Raw genomic sequence first — 15,489 nt, forward strand, 5'->3', positions numbered from 1 at the left:
CCATGATCACTTTTCATTAGTGGAGAAGTCTCTTAACACAACTTACAGCACAGCTGCCATTCCAGATAGGAAAATTATCTTTAGCTTGGTCACAAAAGGGCACATTAACGCACACATGGCCCGACAGCAAGCCCTTAAATATAGAGCCGCCACCTGGTCAGACGTTTGGTTTCCCACTGGTGTGATGGCAATTCCTGCATCGCTCGCATTCCTGCCACTCGCCACTTAGGAGGTGGAGCGCCGAGAGACAGCGCCTCCTCCATGGGAGCCCAGACGGTCAAAACCAGCTTTTTCCACCTTATATTGAAGTGCGCGAACCACGACTAGTCTGCATTGAGTATTTCATTTTTAGTTTTGACCATTCTGCTGTAGAAGGAGATGGAGCTAAAAGCAGGCAGGAAGGCAGAGCATAACGCACCCCAGGGTGCTAAATTCCCTGTAGCGGCTTAAAATACCCACACGTGCCATGAACATGGCAACCTCCGTCTTGTCTACATGGGGACGGCTACCCCCAGAGGCAGCCACGGCCCCGTCCGAGCCGTCAGAGGTGGCCTGCAAGGGGCGGCTGGGCTGGGACGCAGCCTGGGCAGGGCTGACCTTGTCCCCCTCCCGCCAGAAGGACAGAGACTGTCACCACCGAGTGGCAGGGCAGATGTGGGATGTCAGCGCGCACGGACGACGCTTCTGGAAAGCCCTGCCGGGTTCCTAGGCATCCTGCAGGGACACGCAGCCAGGGCTGCAGATAGCAGCGGCGCTGAGGGCTGAGGACAGGTGCGGAGCCTGACGAAACACGGCCGAAAGCCCCGCGGGGAGAACTCCCGTTTGCTGCGTACCCCAGGCAGGGCCGCGGAGGGAGGATGGTGCCCCTGCCCTTGCCGGGGCAGCCGGGGAGCGGGTGGGCGGCGCTAACCCTGCCCGCGGCGGCAGGACCCTCTGTGCCGCTCCGTGTCCCCCCGGAATGAGCTGTGCGGGTTCGGCATCGCATCTTCCATCGCCACCCCCGCAACCAGCGCGGTTCGCTGGCTCTCCCTTATCTCCACATCCCAGGCCTCTTCCACCCTATCTGGCTCATGAGTGCTGGGAGAAAAAGCCAATTCCCCCATCCGCTGTAAATGGCAACAGGGCTTTGCACTGCCAAAAATAAGAGAGCGGGTAAGTTCTGCCTAATTATAATTGTTTTCATGTACACAAAGCGCTGAAACACCCACCTCCACAAACAGGTCTCCCGGAGCCATGCTAGGGTTCAAGCACCGTTTAAAACAAACACCCGCCTCCCCCAACCCCTGCACCTCAAAAAAAATAACAAGATCCTCTAACACAACTGCAATATTATGTTCAGATTTTAAATCCACACACTTCTGGACATTCAGGAAAGAGTCAGCTCTAATTCACCACAAATCTGCTCCATCAAATCTATTCTCAATCCCCTCCTGAGATGGCAGCTTTGATTTCTTGCTATTTTTCATTAAGGCTACCAATAGGCTTTTCATTCAATCAACGAAGGAATCATCACAACAAAATATATATGTAATATACAGAAGCCGTGCAGGACCGACACTATTACAACTTTAAGGCCTCAAAAAATTGAAATTCATATTTCCTCAAAAAATTGAAGTTCATATCAACGGCCAAGATAGCAAGGTATTGGGTCTCGTTGTCCAAAGTACCCATCAGACACATTAGAAGACAGCCCAAACACTTGCACTTGGTAAGTCTGAAGAGCAAACAAGTTGGTATGCACCAAGACCCATAAAAAGGTTCAAGGAGAAAAGTTAAATTGGATGGGAGATGAACGTACACCACAGATCATCTACAGGGAAGACTGTTCCTACCGTGAATATAGGAAAACAAAACAAAAAAGGCAACATTTGTGATTATGATGGGGGTGGAATAGTTTCTTTTTGAAAAGCACTGAACAAAAAAATAGATGCTGTACATCAAGTGAAAATGAAAAGCATCCCGTGTGACACTGGAAATACTCCTTTAATGCTCTGCCCCAGTACGGCCCCCCCGCAGCACTGTGCCCTTTCTGGGGCACTGAAACCCAAGAGCAGCACCGACCTCCATGTGGGGAACCGGCAGAGCCCCAGGGAAGGTGGCCCACCTGGGACCACTGTGCCCTGTCCAGGGTGGAGAAGAGGCACGGGGACGTGGTTGCGCTCCTCAGGTGGGCAAGCAGGGCAGGCAGGAGCAGCGATGGGCTCTGGCTGCAAGAGGCCGCTCGGGGAGGCTGAGGAGCAGCACAGGTGCCGCCGAGCCAGAAGATCTGCAGGATCATCTCTCAGTGCTCTGACGACCCCAGCAAAAAGGGCAAACGAGAAAGCAGAACTGGGTAAAGCACACAGAAAGGGCAGCGAGCAAGACAAATTCCAAGAAAACATAAAAACGTCATAGCGAAAACACAGGGACGGATTTACCCGGGGTGCTGCGGTGCTGGGAAGCCCAGCCTCGACGTGCACAAACTCCCACGTGCGCCAGCAGGATAACCGCAGGGAAGGACAGAAAGCCCTCTTCTATTTGCGTGCACGCGGGGAGGAAGAGCAACTAACCTCAGCTACGACACAGGGCTTTTGGGTGATAAAGTCTGTTATCGGTCCAGTCCAGCCCCGATTCCAACGTTTCATGGCAGGCTGTCAATTCCACGGCAGCACGTGGGAGGGTTTGGTGCATCCTCAGCCACCGGCCACACCGATCCACCAGCAAGAGGCAGAGGCTGGTGAGAGCCACGGCTGAAGAAATTAACATCCCTCCCCCTACCAAGCAACTCTCAGATCTGCTGGGAAAGTTCTCCAGTGCTTTGAAATAAGAAAGCAGACCAAGGGCTCAGTCTCTGAGATAAGGAGGTGGCCAACGAGCGTTACCAGTGTAGATATCGATGATTCTTGGAAAAACTGACAAGTTTGAAGGCAGAAGGCTATTCAGGATGAAAGCTGGTTTTAAGCAGCACGAAAGGCAGGAGTTACCCTGGTGAGGGATAGCCTGGCTTGAGAATAGTTCCTGTTTGACTCATGCAGAGGTTTGATTTACGAGATTTTTTTCATAGCTTAAGTATAAACCCAAGTCAAAGTTCAGATCTATTATTTTTACAGTATAAAAATAATAAACTAACTTCAACTAACCCCCTCATAGTTGCTACAATTCCTTTTGTCTTTTCTTTGACTTTTAGTGTAACTTCAAAGGGCAATACCAGGGTTTTTTTTGGGAAACTATACATACTTTAAGTAACCATTTCCTACAAAATCAAGAGAAGTTAAGTACTTTCTGTGCATACTCTTAGACCTCAGTGAATCACCCAGGTGTAAATCCAAGAAGCAAATCAGCTTCAGTTGGTTTCCTAAATGAAGACTATATTTCACGTGGCTTCTCAGTACTCTGATAAACCTTAAAGCCATTAGCTAACTAATGAAATTTCATACATGTCTCAAACCCTAATTTCTTGTCAAGCTGCGCATGCGTGCAAAGGGTCCGTCAGCAGCGGTGTAACATGGAACAAGCCAAGGCATCTCCTTCGTCTGACAGTCAGGGAATGAAGGAGAAAGATGGGGCATTTGCAGGGAGGTCCAGAGGAAGGGAGGGTACAAGAAGCCCTTGGAGCCATTACATGTGGTAGAGCTGGGGCAAACACAACGGGGATGGTGGGATGAAGGACATCTATCCACCCAAAAGTGAGTCTCTGCTGGTCCTGCAGCTCACGGGACAGCTTATGAGCCCTGGGCTTGCATCCCAGCACACCTGGGTGCTGCTGTGCAAGACCGTGACTCTGCAGCCGCCCCGCTGTTTGAGTCACCGAGCACCCCAACATCACCAGTTCCCGGGATTTTCAAGAAGGGACCAATGCATTAGGGCAGATCCAGTAACAACAGGGAAAGATGCACATCAGCTCCTTCTAAGACTACATCTAAAACAGTGTGTGAATTTTGCAAAACCCAATAGCAAAGCAGAGCAGAGCACAGGAGGAGCTGGATCCATCCCCAGTGTCACCACACAGCTTTACACATCCAACGTCTTGACCACTGGGTGCCTCCTGTCACTAGTCACCCTGGTCACAAGAGAATCAGGTGTGCTGGAGCATGAATGCTTTCCTCCCAACACACAGGTACAAAGGTCACACTTGGAGCTAGTGGTCCCTTCTCTGGCAGACACAATTAGAGCCCAGCAGTGGTGGCCTTGCAGGTGACCAGGTGGCCCATACCTGCGGTACAGGCAGTGAGATGTTTGCCCCATTTCAAGTGAACATACTTTGTTCTCACTAAACATTGAGTCTTTGGCTTGGAGAAATGAAAGGAAGATAAACATCTAAAGCCAGTCCTTTTAGGGGAATGGTCTCCTGCATGTTTTTTGAAGATTCTTTTTTAGGTTGATCTCATTTTCTCAACCAGAGAGGAAAGCACCTTTTTAACAAGCCGTAAACATGGGCCCAGGCTGCAGCACAGAACCACAGAATCCTAGAATTGTCAGGGCTGGAAGGGACCTTAAAGATCATGTAGTTCCAACCCCCCTGCCATGGGCAGGGACACCTCCCACTAGATCAGGTTGCTCAAAGCCCCATCCAGCCTGGCCTTGAACACTTCCAGGGATGGAGCATCCACCACCTCTCTGGGTAACCTGTTCCAGTATCTCATCACCCTCATGGTGAAGAACTTCTTCCTAACGTCCAATCTGAATTGACACATCTCTAGTTTTAATCCATTCCCTCTAGTCCTACCATTACCCGGCATCCTAAAACGTCCCTCACCAGCTTTCTTGTAGGCCCCCTTAAGATACTGGTAGGCCTCTATAAGGTCTCCTCGGAGCCTTCTTTTCTCCAGACTGAACAACCCCAACTCCCTCGGTCTGTCTTCACAGGACAGGTGCTCCAGCCCTCTGATCATCCTCAAGCATCATGCGCTGTTGGTCAGCTTGGGCTCTGCATCACCACCTTGAACGTACAAGATGTAGAAACATCTTGTTAAAGCTACAAGAGACTTCCTATAGGCTGTGCACTGGAGTTGCAGTGCAAGCTGCACTAGAAAATGTCTGGCCAGGAGGTCCACAGAGGGTGGTATTCCCCTCTGCTTAGCACAACCGAGGCTGCAGATGGATATTGCATCATCCAGTTTGATGTCCCCCAGTAGAACACAAGTCTTGACAAGCTGAAGAGACTCCAGTGCAGGGCCATCAGGGTGGGCAGGAGGCTGGGACGCAGAAGATGCAAGGAGAAGCGGAGGGAAGTGGACTTCTTCAGCCTGGAGAGGGGAAGACTGCTGCTGGCTAAAAGGAAAGGGTTTCTGGAGAAGACAGAACAAGGCTTTCCTCAGAGGTGCACAGGGAAAGGAAAAGGGGCAATGGGAATAAGTTGTGGCAAGAGAAATTCTAACAGGACATCAGGGGAAGATTCCTTGCCCCAAGAGTGGTGCAGCCTTTGGACAGGGACCAGCCAGGTGGTGGGATCTCTATCCTTGGATATTCAACCCAACTGGACAAGGCCCTTGGAAATCTGATGTAGCTCTGAGGCTAAGCCTGCTCAGAGAGGCCACTGGACTGGGAACTTCCAGAGGTCCCTTCCCATCTAAACTTTCTGTGACCTGGTCTCAGAAGAATGCACAGGCCTGCCCAACTGTCCAGGTTCCTCCTCTGAATGCCAGGAGGTTACACAGGATGGAAACTGGGCTCCAAGCTGATCCCCTACATTTACTTCACAAAACCTTGTTGTTTTCTGCACTCAATTTATCCAGCTGAAGCAAAGTCCTCACTGCTGTGATTCAAGTTTGAATTCTGATTCTGGTTCAACACAAGGGGGTTCATCTGCCTTCCCCTGAAACAAACTGTTCACCGTGAGCTCAGACATGGTTGAAGGTCACCTTGGCTAAGTCCCTTGCTTCTGCCGCATGACAGTGAGTCACTCAGCCTCCAGGAGACCATCACAGTATCTTGCTTGGCAGCATTCTCACACTGAGAAGCCCTTGCGTAGCTTGCAGAGTAGCCAAGCATCATCTTGAATGATCCTCAATAAAACAGGACATGCGAGGTAGTGGATGCCCCCAGCCCCTGTTCAGCAAGCAGCGCCCATCAGGTGTATCTTCATCCCTTAGCCTTTCCACAGCTGAGCCCGGCAGTGCCAGCACATTCATGCCCTGGATGAGAAGAGTGGACAGAGAAAAGACAGAGGAGGTTCCGGACAAGGGGAAGCTCTGTCATGTCAGATGCAGAAAGCAGAGGTCAGCACACACCCTCACTGCTCCAAGGCAAGCCAGCCATCACCTAGAAAGACCAAGCCCCTCTCAGCTGCCCTGCAAAGAGGCTCATGCCTAATGAAATCCAACAGGGAATCTGCTGTTCCTTCAGAAAACTCAGACTTCTCCAAGGAAGATCTGTATTTCCTCTGGTTTGATAAAAAACTCACAACCAGCAGCGGTTAACCTAAGACACACCAAAATTCATGTTCACCTCAGTAAAATATTTGAAAGGAAACTCCTGGAAGGAGGCACTGCGGATCTATCAAAGCACACTGTGACTTCTGCCTCTCTAAATGACACGCCAGCCATACAAAACATGTAATGCTATCTGAAGTTATCATCACCACCCGGAACCCTACGTCAATGAGTACCATATGCCATAGATGATACTTACTGATGATGATGCTGCTTCATTCCCATGGGGATCCTCACGCCAGAGCTGGCATTCCCATCCTGGCACTTGACAGCTCCACAGCAAACGGCTGGTTGTCCAAGGTCATGCACGCACTTGGGGAAGCACCAAAGTGACCCCTCCCTTCATCCACTGGTGCTGAGGGAAGTCTTATGCTGGTCACACCCTCCTGGACCTTCCTCTCCCTGCGCGTGCCAGGAGGTGCAACTCTCCCAGATCCCAACCTGACACTCAGAAACCGCCTGTACCTCCCGGCTGTCCTTTCCTCAGCACGCCTGCAGCCTGGAAGCCACACGACTCAGCAGCGGCTCTTACCAAGTGATCTTTCTTATCAGGGCCACCCAGCAAACAGCCCAGATGGCTGGTGACCAGGCAGCACGTAACAGGGTCAAACTCTGCCAAAGCCCAAATACAAACCACCCCAGCTCTATCTCCCCTTCGTGTATTTTTAAGGCACGCAACTTGTAAGCACAGCTATGTGTTCTCCTATTTGGGGTAATGTTCTCTCATGCGCCTGGCATGTACTTAATTGCTTAATTACTAATCCCTATGAAAAGTGCATGGGCACACTTGAGTCATTAGTGACACCGAGCAATCAGTTCCTGCTCTGTAACTTGAACCCTTCCACTTGAAAACTTCGCAGCTGGCACAATCTACACTGAAAAGGGATCCTGGTTTTCTTGCCTGAACTTATGTTAGCCCTTGGATGGACTCCTGCCGCTCTGGCACACTCCAGTCACAGGGAGCAGCTGAACCTGCCGCTGCGCACCAAATCTGAACGAGGCATTTAACAGAAGCAGGACGCTCACACAGTCCTCCCAGGCCTGAAGAAACAAAGACACCACCTCCAGCTGGGAGAGCTAATGAACCACACAGTGCTGGAAGGGGGCTGAGCTCTGGGGAAGCATCGCTGTAGCCTTGTCTCCATGCTTCTCCCAGGGCATCTGCCACTGGTCGCTGCCAACCAGAGTATCCTGGGCTGGACCCAGGACAGTCTCTTGATGTGTGTTTATCTCATTTACCATTAATGAGTAGGAAGAACTCCCTCCCGGGAGGGTGATGCCGCCCTGGGACAGGGCACCAGGGAGGTGGGGTCTCCATCGTTGGGGGTTTCTAGAATGACGCCACAGCCTCCCTGGCTGAGGAGAGATCTGCTGTGAGCCGGGGATGGACTAAAGAACCACTGAGCCACCGTCAGTGCTGACATCCTGTGACCAAAAACATGTGCCCATTTAGCAATACAGAGCCATGGAACACAATTTTTATCACCTCCTGTTTCTTCCAAGAGTCTGGCAACTTTACAAAGTAAACACGTTTTGACTACAAGCCCCTGCCTTGAATAGAGAAGTGAAGGCAGAGTCCTCCTAGTTCACGATTTGCAAGTGGTTGTCAACTACAGAGGAAAAAATCAGAAAGCAGATCGCAGCCTCCATCCCTTGAGCTGCGCTGGGCTTTCACAAAAACTCCACATGCCTGCAAAACAGCGAAGCAGCAAACAGAGAAGTAAAACAATTCATCTGCAAACATGACATTCAGTGTCACATTGCTCTGGGGGATGGAGTTACACATCTAGCAACAGGGGACAGATGCTTCTTAGAAAAGGATCATTCAGGATCACTTGAAAAGGTAAGTAGAACTGTTCTTTGGGTGAATGAAAGTAAAACATGGGCAAAGGAACTCAGTAATGAGATAGACCAGGCTGTCTCCACATCTGTTTGACTTTCCCAAATACACCAAGGAGGAGGGGAGGAAGCAACATAATTCCCAATATTATGCAAAAACATATTATCTGGAGAAAAGCCAGCAGACCATCACAGCTGAGAAACGTGTGGGGAAAAGAACAAGATGAGTCATGCTGGAAAACAAAGCAATGCTGAAGGGGAAAAAAAGAGCCTTGACCGGAGGAGAACAGAGACCTTGAAAGGAGCAGCAGTGAGCAAACGATGCAGAGTGCTTGTTCGAACACCCGAATGCATGTACACTAGGGCAACAGGTACTGAGGCTGCCAACAGACGACAGTGCAAACTCTTCTACGCAAATGCAAATGGCACTTGGGGGCGGCTCTGGGCACCACAGTGCCCACCAGACAGTGCTCGGCTTTAGTGTTGTGGCCCAGCTCCTCCTTCCTAGAAGACAAAAGCCGAAGGGCTGACTACCGTAACCTGAAGTAGGGCTTGCACACTCAAAAGCTTCTCTGGTATTTGCTCTATTAGCTCTAGTCTGAGAGAAGGTGCCACCTCTTGGCACAGATCTCCTCTCTTTGATGAGAAATGAGGAGTTCATTCTTCACTCCTGCGTGAGCTGGTGGGTCACACATGAGGAAGGGATTTTATATACACTTAAAAATAACCTCCGCCACGTGGCTGAGCACCTTTTTGGCTCAGGGCCCAATACCCAAGGAAAGATGTACAGCAACTAGAGAGAGGACCTCTGCCTCGGGGTAGAGCAGCCGGGCCAGAAAGGGGGCAGTGGGCAAATGCGTTCTGCCCAAAAAACCGTCCACGACCACTTCAAAAGCAGAAGCAGACAGATGAGCACATCAGGAAGGCACGCGAGTGGGGCAGAAGCTGTGTCCAGCTGAGTGAAGGAAAGTTATCTTTGAGATAGGCAGTGCCTTTCAGACGAAGCAGTGGCTAATTCAAGCCGGACAAAGTATGCGTATGGAAAACACACCACAAGGACTCAAGGAGTCTTTCCCCGCACAAATTTCTGCTCTCCCCGTACAAAACCAGCGCAGCCTTCTATCGACCCACCCCCCGGAGAACCATTTCCCAGCGGCGCCCCCAGGGTGACAAACCCAACAGCCGTAACAGAGAGCTACCGGAGCCCTTCGCAACCCGCCCAGCGCGGCGCAGGGCCCTCTGTCCCCACGCTCCCCCCACGCTGCCCCCACCCCGGCACCTCCCGCCGCTGCCCCCGCTCCCCGCCGGGCCGCCGAGCGCCCACCCCGCTCTGCCGCCGACACGCGTGGGCGCCACCGGCTGCTAGCCCAGCGCCCCCGGGGACAGCCACCCTGCGGGCACGGCCCCCCGCCGGGATGGCGAGCGAGCGTGCATGCATGCGGGCAGGGATGCGGGCAGAGCGCCCCGCCATTCCCCCAAGCCCCGCAACCCTGCGCGCTGCCGGGCGCAGGCAGGCGCGGGGGCGGCCGCTATTTCTGCCGAGGCGGTGCCGCCCGGTGCCGGCCAAATATTGTGCCCAGATAAGGGCCGGGCCGCCCCGGGCCCGCCGCCCCGCTTACCGCAGCCGCGATCCGCGCCGAGCCGAGCCGAGGCGAGCCCGGGCGGCGCGTCCTGCCCGCCCCGGCTCCGCCGCTGCGGGAGGCGGGGGTCCGGCCCCGGCCCCGGCCTCGGCCGTCACTCAGAGGGGGCCGGCCCCGCCGCCCCTCCCGGCCGGGAACAGCTGTGCCCGGCCGGGAACCCGCCCTGGGTCCCCGGTTTGGTCTGTCCTTACCCTCCGCCCGCAGGGGAAGCTCGCACCCTCCATCCCCAGCGCGGCGGAGGGCGGCAGCCCCGCAGCAGCGAGGGCGGCATGTGCTTCCCAAGGGTCTTCCCTGCTCCTAGCGAGTTACGCGCGCTAAAGCCTGCTTTCCTCCCGCGGAAACTTCCTTCAGAGTGCCGAGTCGGGCACCCCGGCAAAGGGCCTTTTTGGGAAGCCCCCCAAGATGCGCACGCCTCTGTCCGTGGGGACAGAGGCCACCGCGAAGCACCCCGAGGCTGTGGCTGGAAGAAGTCCTTCCCCAGGAGTGACAGAGCCCTGGGATGGGGGGTCCCTCTTTATGAGGGAGTGTAGCGATAGGACAAGGGGTGACGGTTTTAAACTGAAAGAGGGTAGACTTAGATTAGATACTAGGAAGAAATTCTTTACTGTGAGGGTGGTGAGGCACTGGAACAGGTTGCCCAGAGAAGCTGTGGATGCCCCATCCCTGGAAGTGTTCAAGGCCAGGCTGGATGGGGCTTTGAGCAGCCTGGTCTAGTGGGAGGTGTCCCTGCCCATGGCAGGGGGTTGGAACTAGATGATCTTTAAGGTCCCTTCCAACCCGAACTATTCTGTGACTCTATGACCCAGGGGGTCTCAAGGCTCGGCCAGACCAAGTTGTGGCCGCCCTGGCCTCTGGCTAGTGGTGGCCCCGCTACTGTGGCTGCTGGGGCCCTGCGGCTGCAAGTGTGGGCATTTTATAAAAGCTGCTTCCCCACAAACACCATCAGTGCCAATGCACCTACTAATTCCATGCCTTATTTAACTCCCTGTCAGTTTGTCCTGTACGTCCAGTGACAGCCAGCTCCTAGAGCAGCTCCAAGTCTGTCATCAGCCCAGAGAGCTGCCTTCCAGCCTCGTGGTGTCAACAGTGTTAATGACGTTGCTGACAAATCTCCTTTCCCCCATCTCACCTTTGAGTCACCGTAAAGCCCCATGGATTTGTCCTATAATCTTTTTTAACAAATCTCCCACAAAGTATCAGCCCCATGCTCCTCCATATCTCTGCTGTCCAGCCTCCACCATCAGCGACAAGCCAGGAGTGGAGAGGGCCCCAGAGGTATCAGAGGAGGGCAGTCCACCGGAACACTTCTCCAGTCCCACACTTCCCAGGCCTTTCATCTGAAAATGCCCTGTCCGTCTCCATGAGATGGTACCTGGCTTTTTTTCCACAGCTTGTCATACAGGTGACCTAGCCGGTGCTGAGGTTCTGCATCCTGTGGCATTTGGAGAAAGATCTGCAGTTAGCCCTAGAAACACTGGTCACGCCTAGGCCAAACGAAGGATACAAGTGGGGACCCTGCCAAGCAGTGGACTCAGTGCATGCCTCATAGAGGTAAGCAGGATCATGGCCCAAGCCACTGGCATCATCCCAGCTGCTGGCAGGAGTGAAAAAGGCACTTAGAACCACCCAATTCACCACGGACTGGCCCAAATGCCTGAATTTCTCCAGTCTGAAGAAGCCTGGAGGTGGGTACCAGATCAGACAAACCTAGACGCCAGTATCTATGCTACCTGCTCCCCAACCGTCTTTCTCAAGGGTGTGCAAACGGTGAGCAGCTCAGCAAGGGATCCACCAGCACCACCAAGCTTCCCTACAAGCCCACATTGGCTTTGCACTCTGATACACGCGAGGCACTTATTTTTTTTTATCCCAGCTGGCTGCTGTCAGATCTAGTTTTGTGGGCACCAGAAGTTCATCCAAGGGGAGCGCTAGAGTCCCCTCAGAATGCACTCAGCCTGTCTCCATGACGCGAGGCACTAACCCAACTTCTCAGCACATTTCTTTTCAGTGTAAGTATTGGTGATGCTTCATTTTTAGCTGTCCACCATGACTCCCTGCAGTAATGGACCTGCTGCGAGTAACGCACCTTGCAGCACTGTTCACAAGACACCAAGTATTGCTGATGCTGACCACATCTATGCCCCTCTTCGAAACAGATCTCAAGGTAATGGCTCAGCACCCCTGAACCATGTCCACTCAGATCACAGGCTCCTCTTGCCCGAGCCAAGTTCTAACCTCACAGAGCAGGACAATTCTCCTGTTCAAGACTTCTGCTCTGAAAACATCAGCAATGAACAAAAGAACATAAAAGGAAGCTTTCAGCCATTACGAAGGTTTAAAGTGAAGTTTTTTTTCATTGCATGATTCTTCTCCACTTTTCTTGTCTAGCACAATCAGCACATGGGAATGCAGGCTCTCAAACTCAAAGGTTTGCCTGATCCGCAGCAAGTCTGAGAACAAAGGATGAGTGTGGTGAAAACACAGAGACAACAAAGGTCTCCCTGAACAGAGAAAGAATAGTCCAGGAGTGGAAACCTTGTAGACGGGAACTCATTTTGGGATGGCAAACAGGATTCTTGTGTTTCTCTAGAGAAACAGAGTTCCTCAAAATGACCCAGGGTGAACATATGGGTGATGAAAACAGGTAAGCTTAAACTTCATAAACTTAACAAAATACAGCTGAGGTGGAATAAACAGAAAAGAGGTGGTTTGGAATTGTTTATTGTTCACAGCCTTGGGAAAGTAAGAGATCTACTTTGTTTAATTATTACAGTGTCATTTGTTTTCCCCAGGTAATGAATGTTCATTTTCCTGTTTATAAAACTCACAATGATCCACAACACGCGTCTAACAATGCCGCATTCCTTTTCTCTGGCTGGAAAGTTATCTTCGGTGGAGTCCCAAGAATTACACACTGCATCTCCACATTCCAAGGGAGGATCGGCTGGGCTTCTGCAGATACTGCCTACCTGTTTTTTGGCATTTATAATGGAACTGGAGTTCCAGTGAATTTCAGGCATTTCCCCTCTCTTTAGTAAGATTGCCTAACACCTAACCTAAACTTAACTTTCTGCAATTCAAGCCCTTTTATGTCCTATTTTCCCTACATATAAGCCCAGATTCTTTATCAATGAGAACTTTTAAAAGTGCTCCCCTCCTTAGCCGTCTCCTACCTAGACTAACTACAAATTCTTCTATTTAAGACAGGTTTTTTAGACTTTCATTGTTCTTGCTTTTGTCTGGATCCTCTGTAATTAATCCACATCTTTCCTGTAGGACACTGCCCAGAACTGCATGCAGGATTCCTGTGGAGGCCTTTCTAGTAGCCCTCAGAATGGAAAGATCACGTGAAACAACTCCACCACCTTCTCGGTTCAGACACACACATGCCTGGTGAAGTGTCATGCATTCACAAAAGCAGAGAAACCATTCACAACAAACCCCAAACACAGACGGCTGAAAAACTGAGGTTAAAAACCACGCAGCATTCTGTGTGAATTAAGAAGTTACACAGAGCAGGCAGGTTTCATCCCTCTTCCCTAAGGACAGCTACTAGTTATGCTACCTACTTCATGGATCAGGATCGTCAGCAAACTCAGAGTGTTCAACATTGTGCACAGGCAACACCTCCTGCATGTTTTTCAAAGCCAGAGCACAAACTGTACTCAAATAGCACCAGCAAGTCAGTTGGCAAATGTACCAGAGAATCTCATAGGCTCGTCAGTGGGGTAAAAAAACCCAACATTAAAAGCAGGCATAAAATCATAGCTCTGCGACTGAAATCACAGGCGGTGTAAGACGACTATAGGTAAGTAAACTAACAGGAGAGTACCTGTAACGTAATGGACTAGTAACGGAGCTACATAAGTGGGTATGGAGACGGGGAGATGTCTCAACACAGCCTCTGGACGCAGCGTATGAACTCCAGACAGCATCGTGTCAGTAACTGTGGGTTGGGGTGGGTGCACGCTCAATGCACACATAACATGATTCACCACATGGAGCGCGGTGCTCTTGGGTTTGCTGATCAGTTAGACTGCCCTTTGTTTTACCGACATACGAAGCAGCCTATGTGAACTCCAGCACTGAGCTGCCTAAATGCATGAGACTATGTGAATATTGTCCTTGCTTCTGATCTGGGCTTTTTAGACTCTGGAGCAGCCACTGAAAACCAAGGAGAGGGTGAGGCATACTCCAGAAGGAGCAGACAAGCTCAAAAAGCACCTTGAGTCTCTTGAACATCTGCCCTACCACTACAAGTGTGGAGCCCCAAACCCTGCTCCATCAGTTCACAGGGGCAAATCAACTACAGGCCAACAGCAGATCGCCAAGCCGCAAAGGATGCAAACACAGCATGGGCATTTCTCATACAACCAGACAAACTTCAAACAGCTCCAGCAAAACACCCTATGTCATTACAATTATTAACTAATAAGCCATCAAACTTTGCAAGACTGCGGATAAAGATGGTATATGCTCTTAAACACATACGAAAACTCTCACTCTCTTCAGGAGCTCAAGAAAGTGCTTGTCTCATCCTAATGACCCGCACCATTCAGATTTTCAGGCTCAGAAGCAGTCCCACACAGGGAACTTCTGCACGGACCTTTATCCTACAGCAGTTCATCATCATCACATCAAGTCCTTCACCTGCATTCTTCACCACCTCTGCTGTGGCAGCTGAGGGAGGAGAAATTGATTAATGCAGAAAAATATTAGTACCTCAGGCATTAACATAATTCCCTCTCAACAAGCACACTTAAAGAGTCTCACCTCAGCATACTTAAATACGGACAGGACCATGTTAACTAGCAATTTGCATTAGATTAGCAGTTGATTAGTTTATCACTGCCTACTCTATTCATAAGGGCTCTGCTGTACCCTGTGTACAGTCCCGGCAGACACTCAGCAGACTATCAAGAAGACTCCTCGCTGCTTAGCTCAGACCTCCTCCAGAACTATACCAAAATTAGACTAAAAGGGTGCAAATTTAAGTCTTACATGCTTAAACAGCTTGTTTACTCAGAATATTTGCATGTGTATTCTTTCCTAATGTCATGTATTGCACTGTACCTTTCAAGTCCCAGCTCCCTTTCTGTCCAGTCCCCTTTACCCGTGTGGACAGGATGCTGGCAGGATTTCTCAGCTCAGCTTGTGTATTACTAGAAAGATTATATAGCTATGCGCAGCAGAAAAATGCCTTCTGCTGCCATTCACTGTGTTAAACACAGCTTTAATACTGTGTTTAGAAATCTTAAGGGACTATGGCAAGCAAACTCAAATCTAGGTAGCAGACTATGAAATATAATCATGTCTATACCTCCTTTAAATATTTCTAACACCAAAAATAAAATAGGCTTTAAAGTAGGCCAAAAATACAGTATTCAAAGGACTTTAAGCATGTGGACATTGCTTGCTCCTGTCTCCAGGGAGCATCAGTCCTTGAAAGTTTCTCAGAAGCATACTTGAAAACGTGCTATCAAAAAAGACGGAAAGGAATGCCTTCAATTTAGCAACCGGTTGGGGGGTGGGGTGAGGAGGGGAGTGGAGAATTCAGAAAAGCGGTGTCATTGCTAAAGAACAACAAGCAGACTAGTAAG

The 15,489-nt window shown here is 50.8% G+C and overlaps 2 protein-coding genes across 3 annotated transcripts in view; both read right to left on the reverse strand.

Moving 5' to 3' along the window:
- The window catches only part of TMOD1 (tropomodulin 1), a 29,908-nt gene extending 19,887 nt beyond the window's left edge, over positions 1–10,021 (reverse strand). Inside the window, exon 1 of one of the 2 annotated variants that reach the window (XM_054185884.1) lies at positions 9,869–10,021. The gene's annotated coding sequence lies outside the window, so the exon portion shown is untranslated. Of the gene's footprint in view, positions 1–6,609; positions 6,949–9,868 lie in introns of those variants that run through there. The other variant, XM_054185886.1, reaches the window with a different exon arrangement.
- A 2,644-nt stretch (positions 10,022–12,665) lies between these two features.
- TDRD7 (tudor domain containing 7) overlaps positions 12,666–15,489 on the reverse strand; it is a 48,163-nt gene continuing 45,339 nt past the window's right edge. The window contains exon 17 of the mRNA XM_054185964.1: positions 12,666–14,569. Within this exon, the coding sequence (XP_054041939.1) occupies positions 14,445–14,569 (125 nt within the window). The 3' untranslated portion in view covers positions 12,666–14,444. The remainder of the gene's footprint in view (positions 14,570–15,489) is intronic.

This window comes from Rissa tridactyla, chromosome Z, assembly GCF_028500815.1.
Source record: "Rissa tridactyla isolate bRisTri1 chromosome Z, bRisTri1.patW.cur.20221130, whole genome shotgun sequence".
Classification (NCBI taxonomy): Eukaryota; Metazoa; Chordata; class Aves; order Charadriiformes; family Laridae; genus Rissa; species Rissa tridactyla.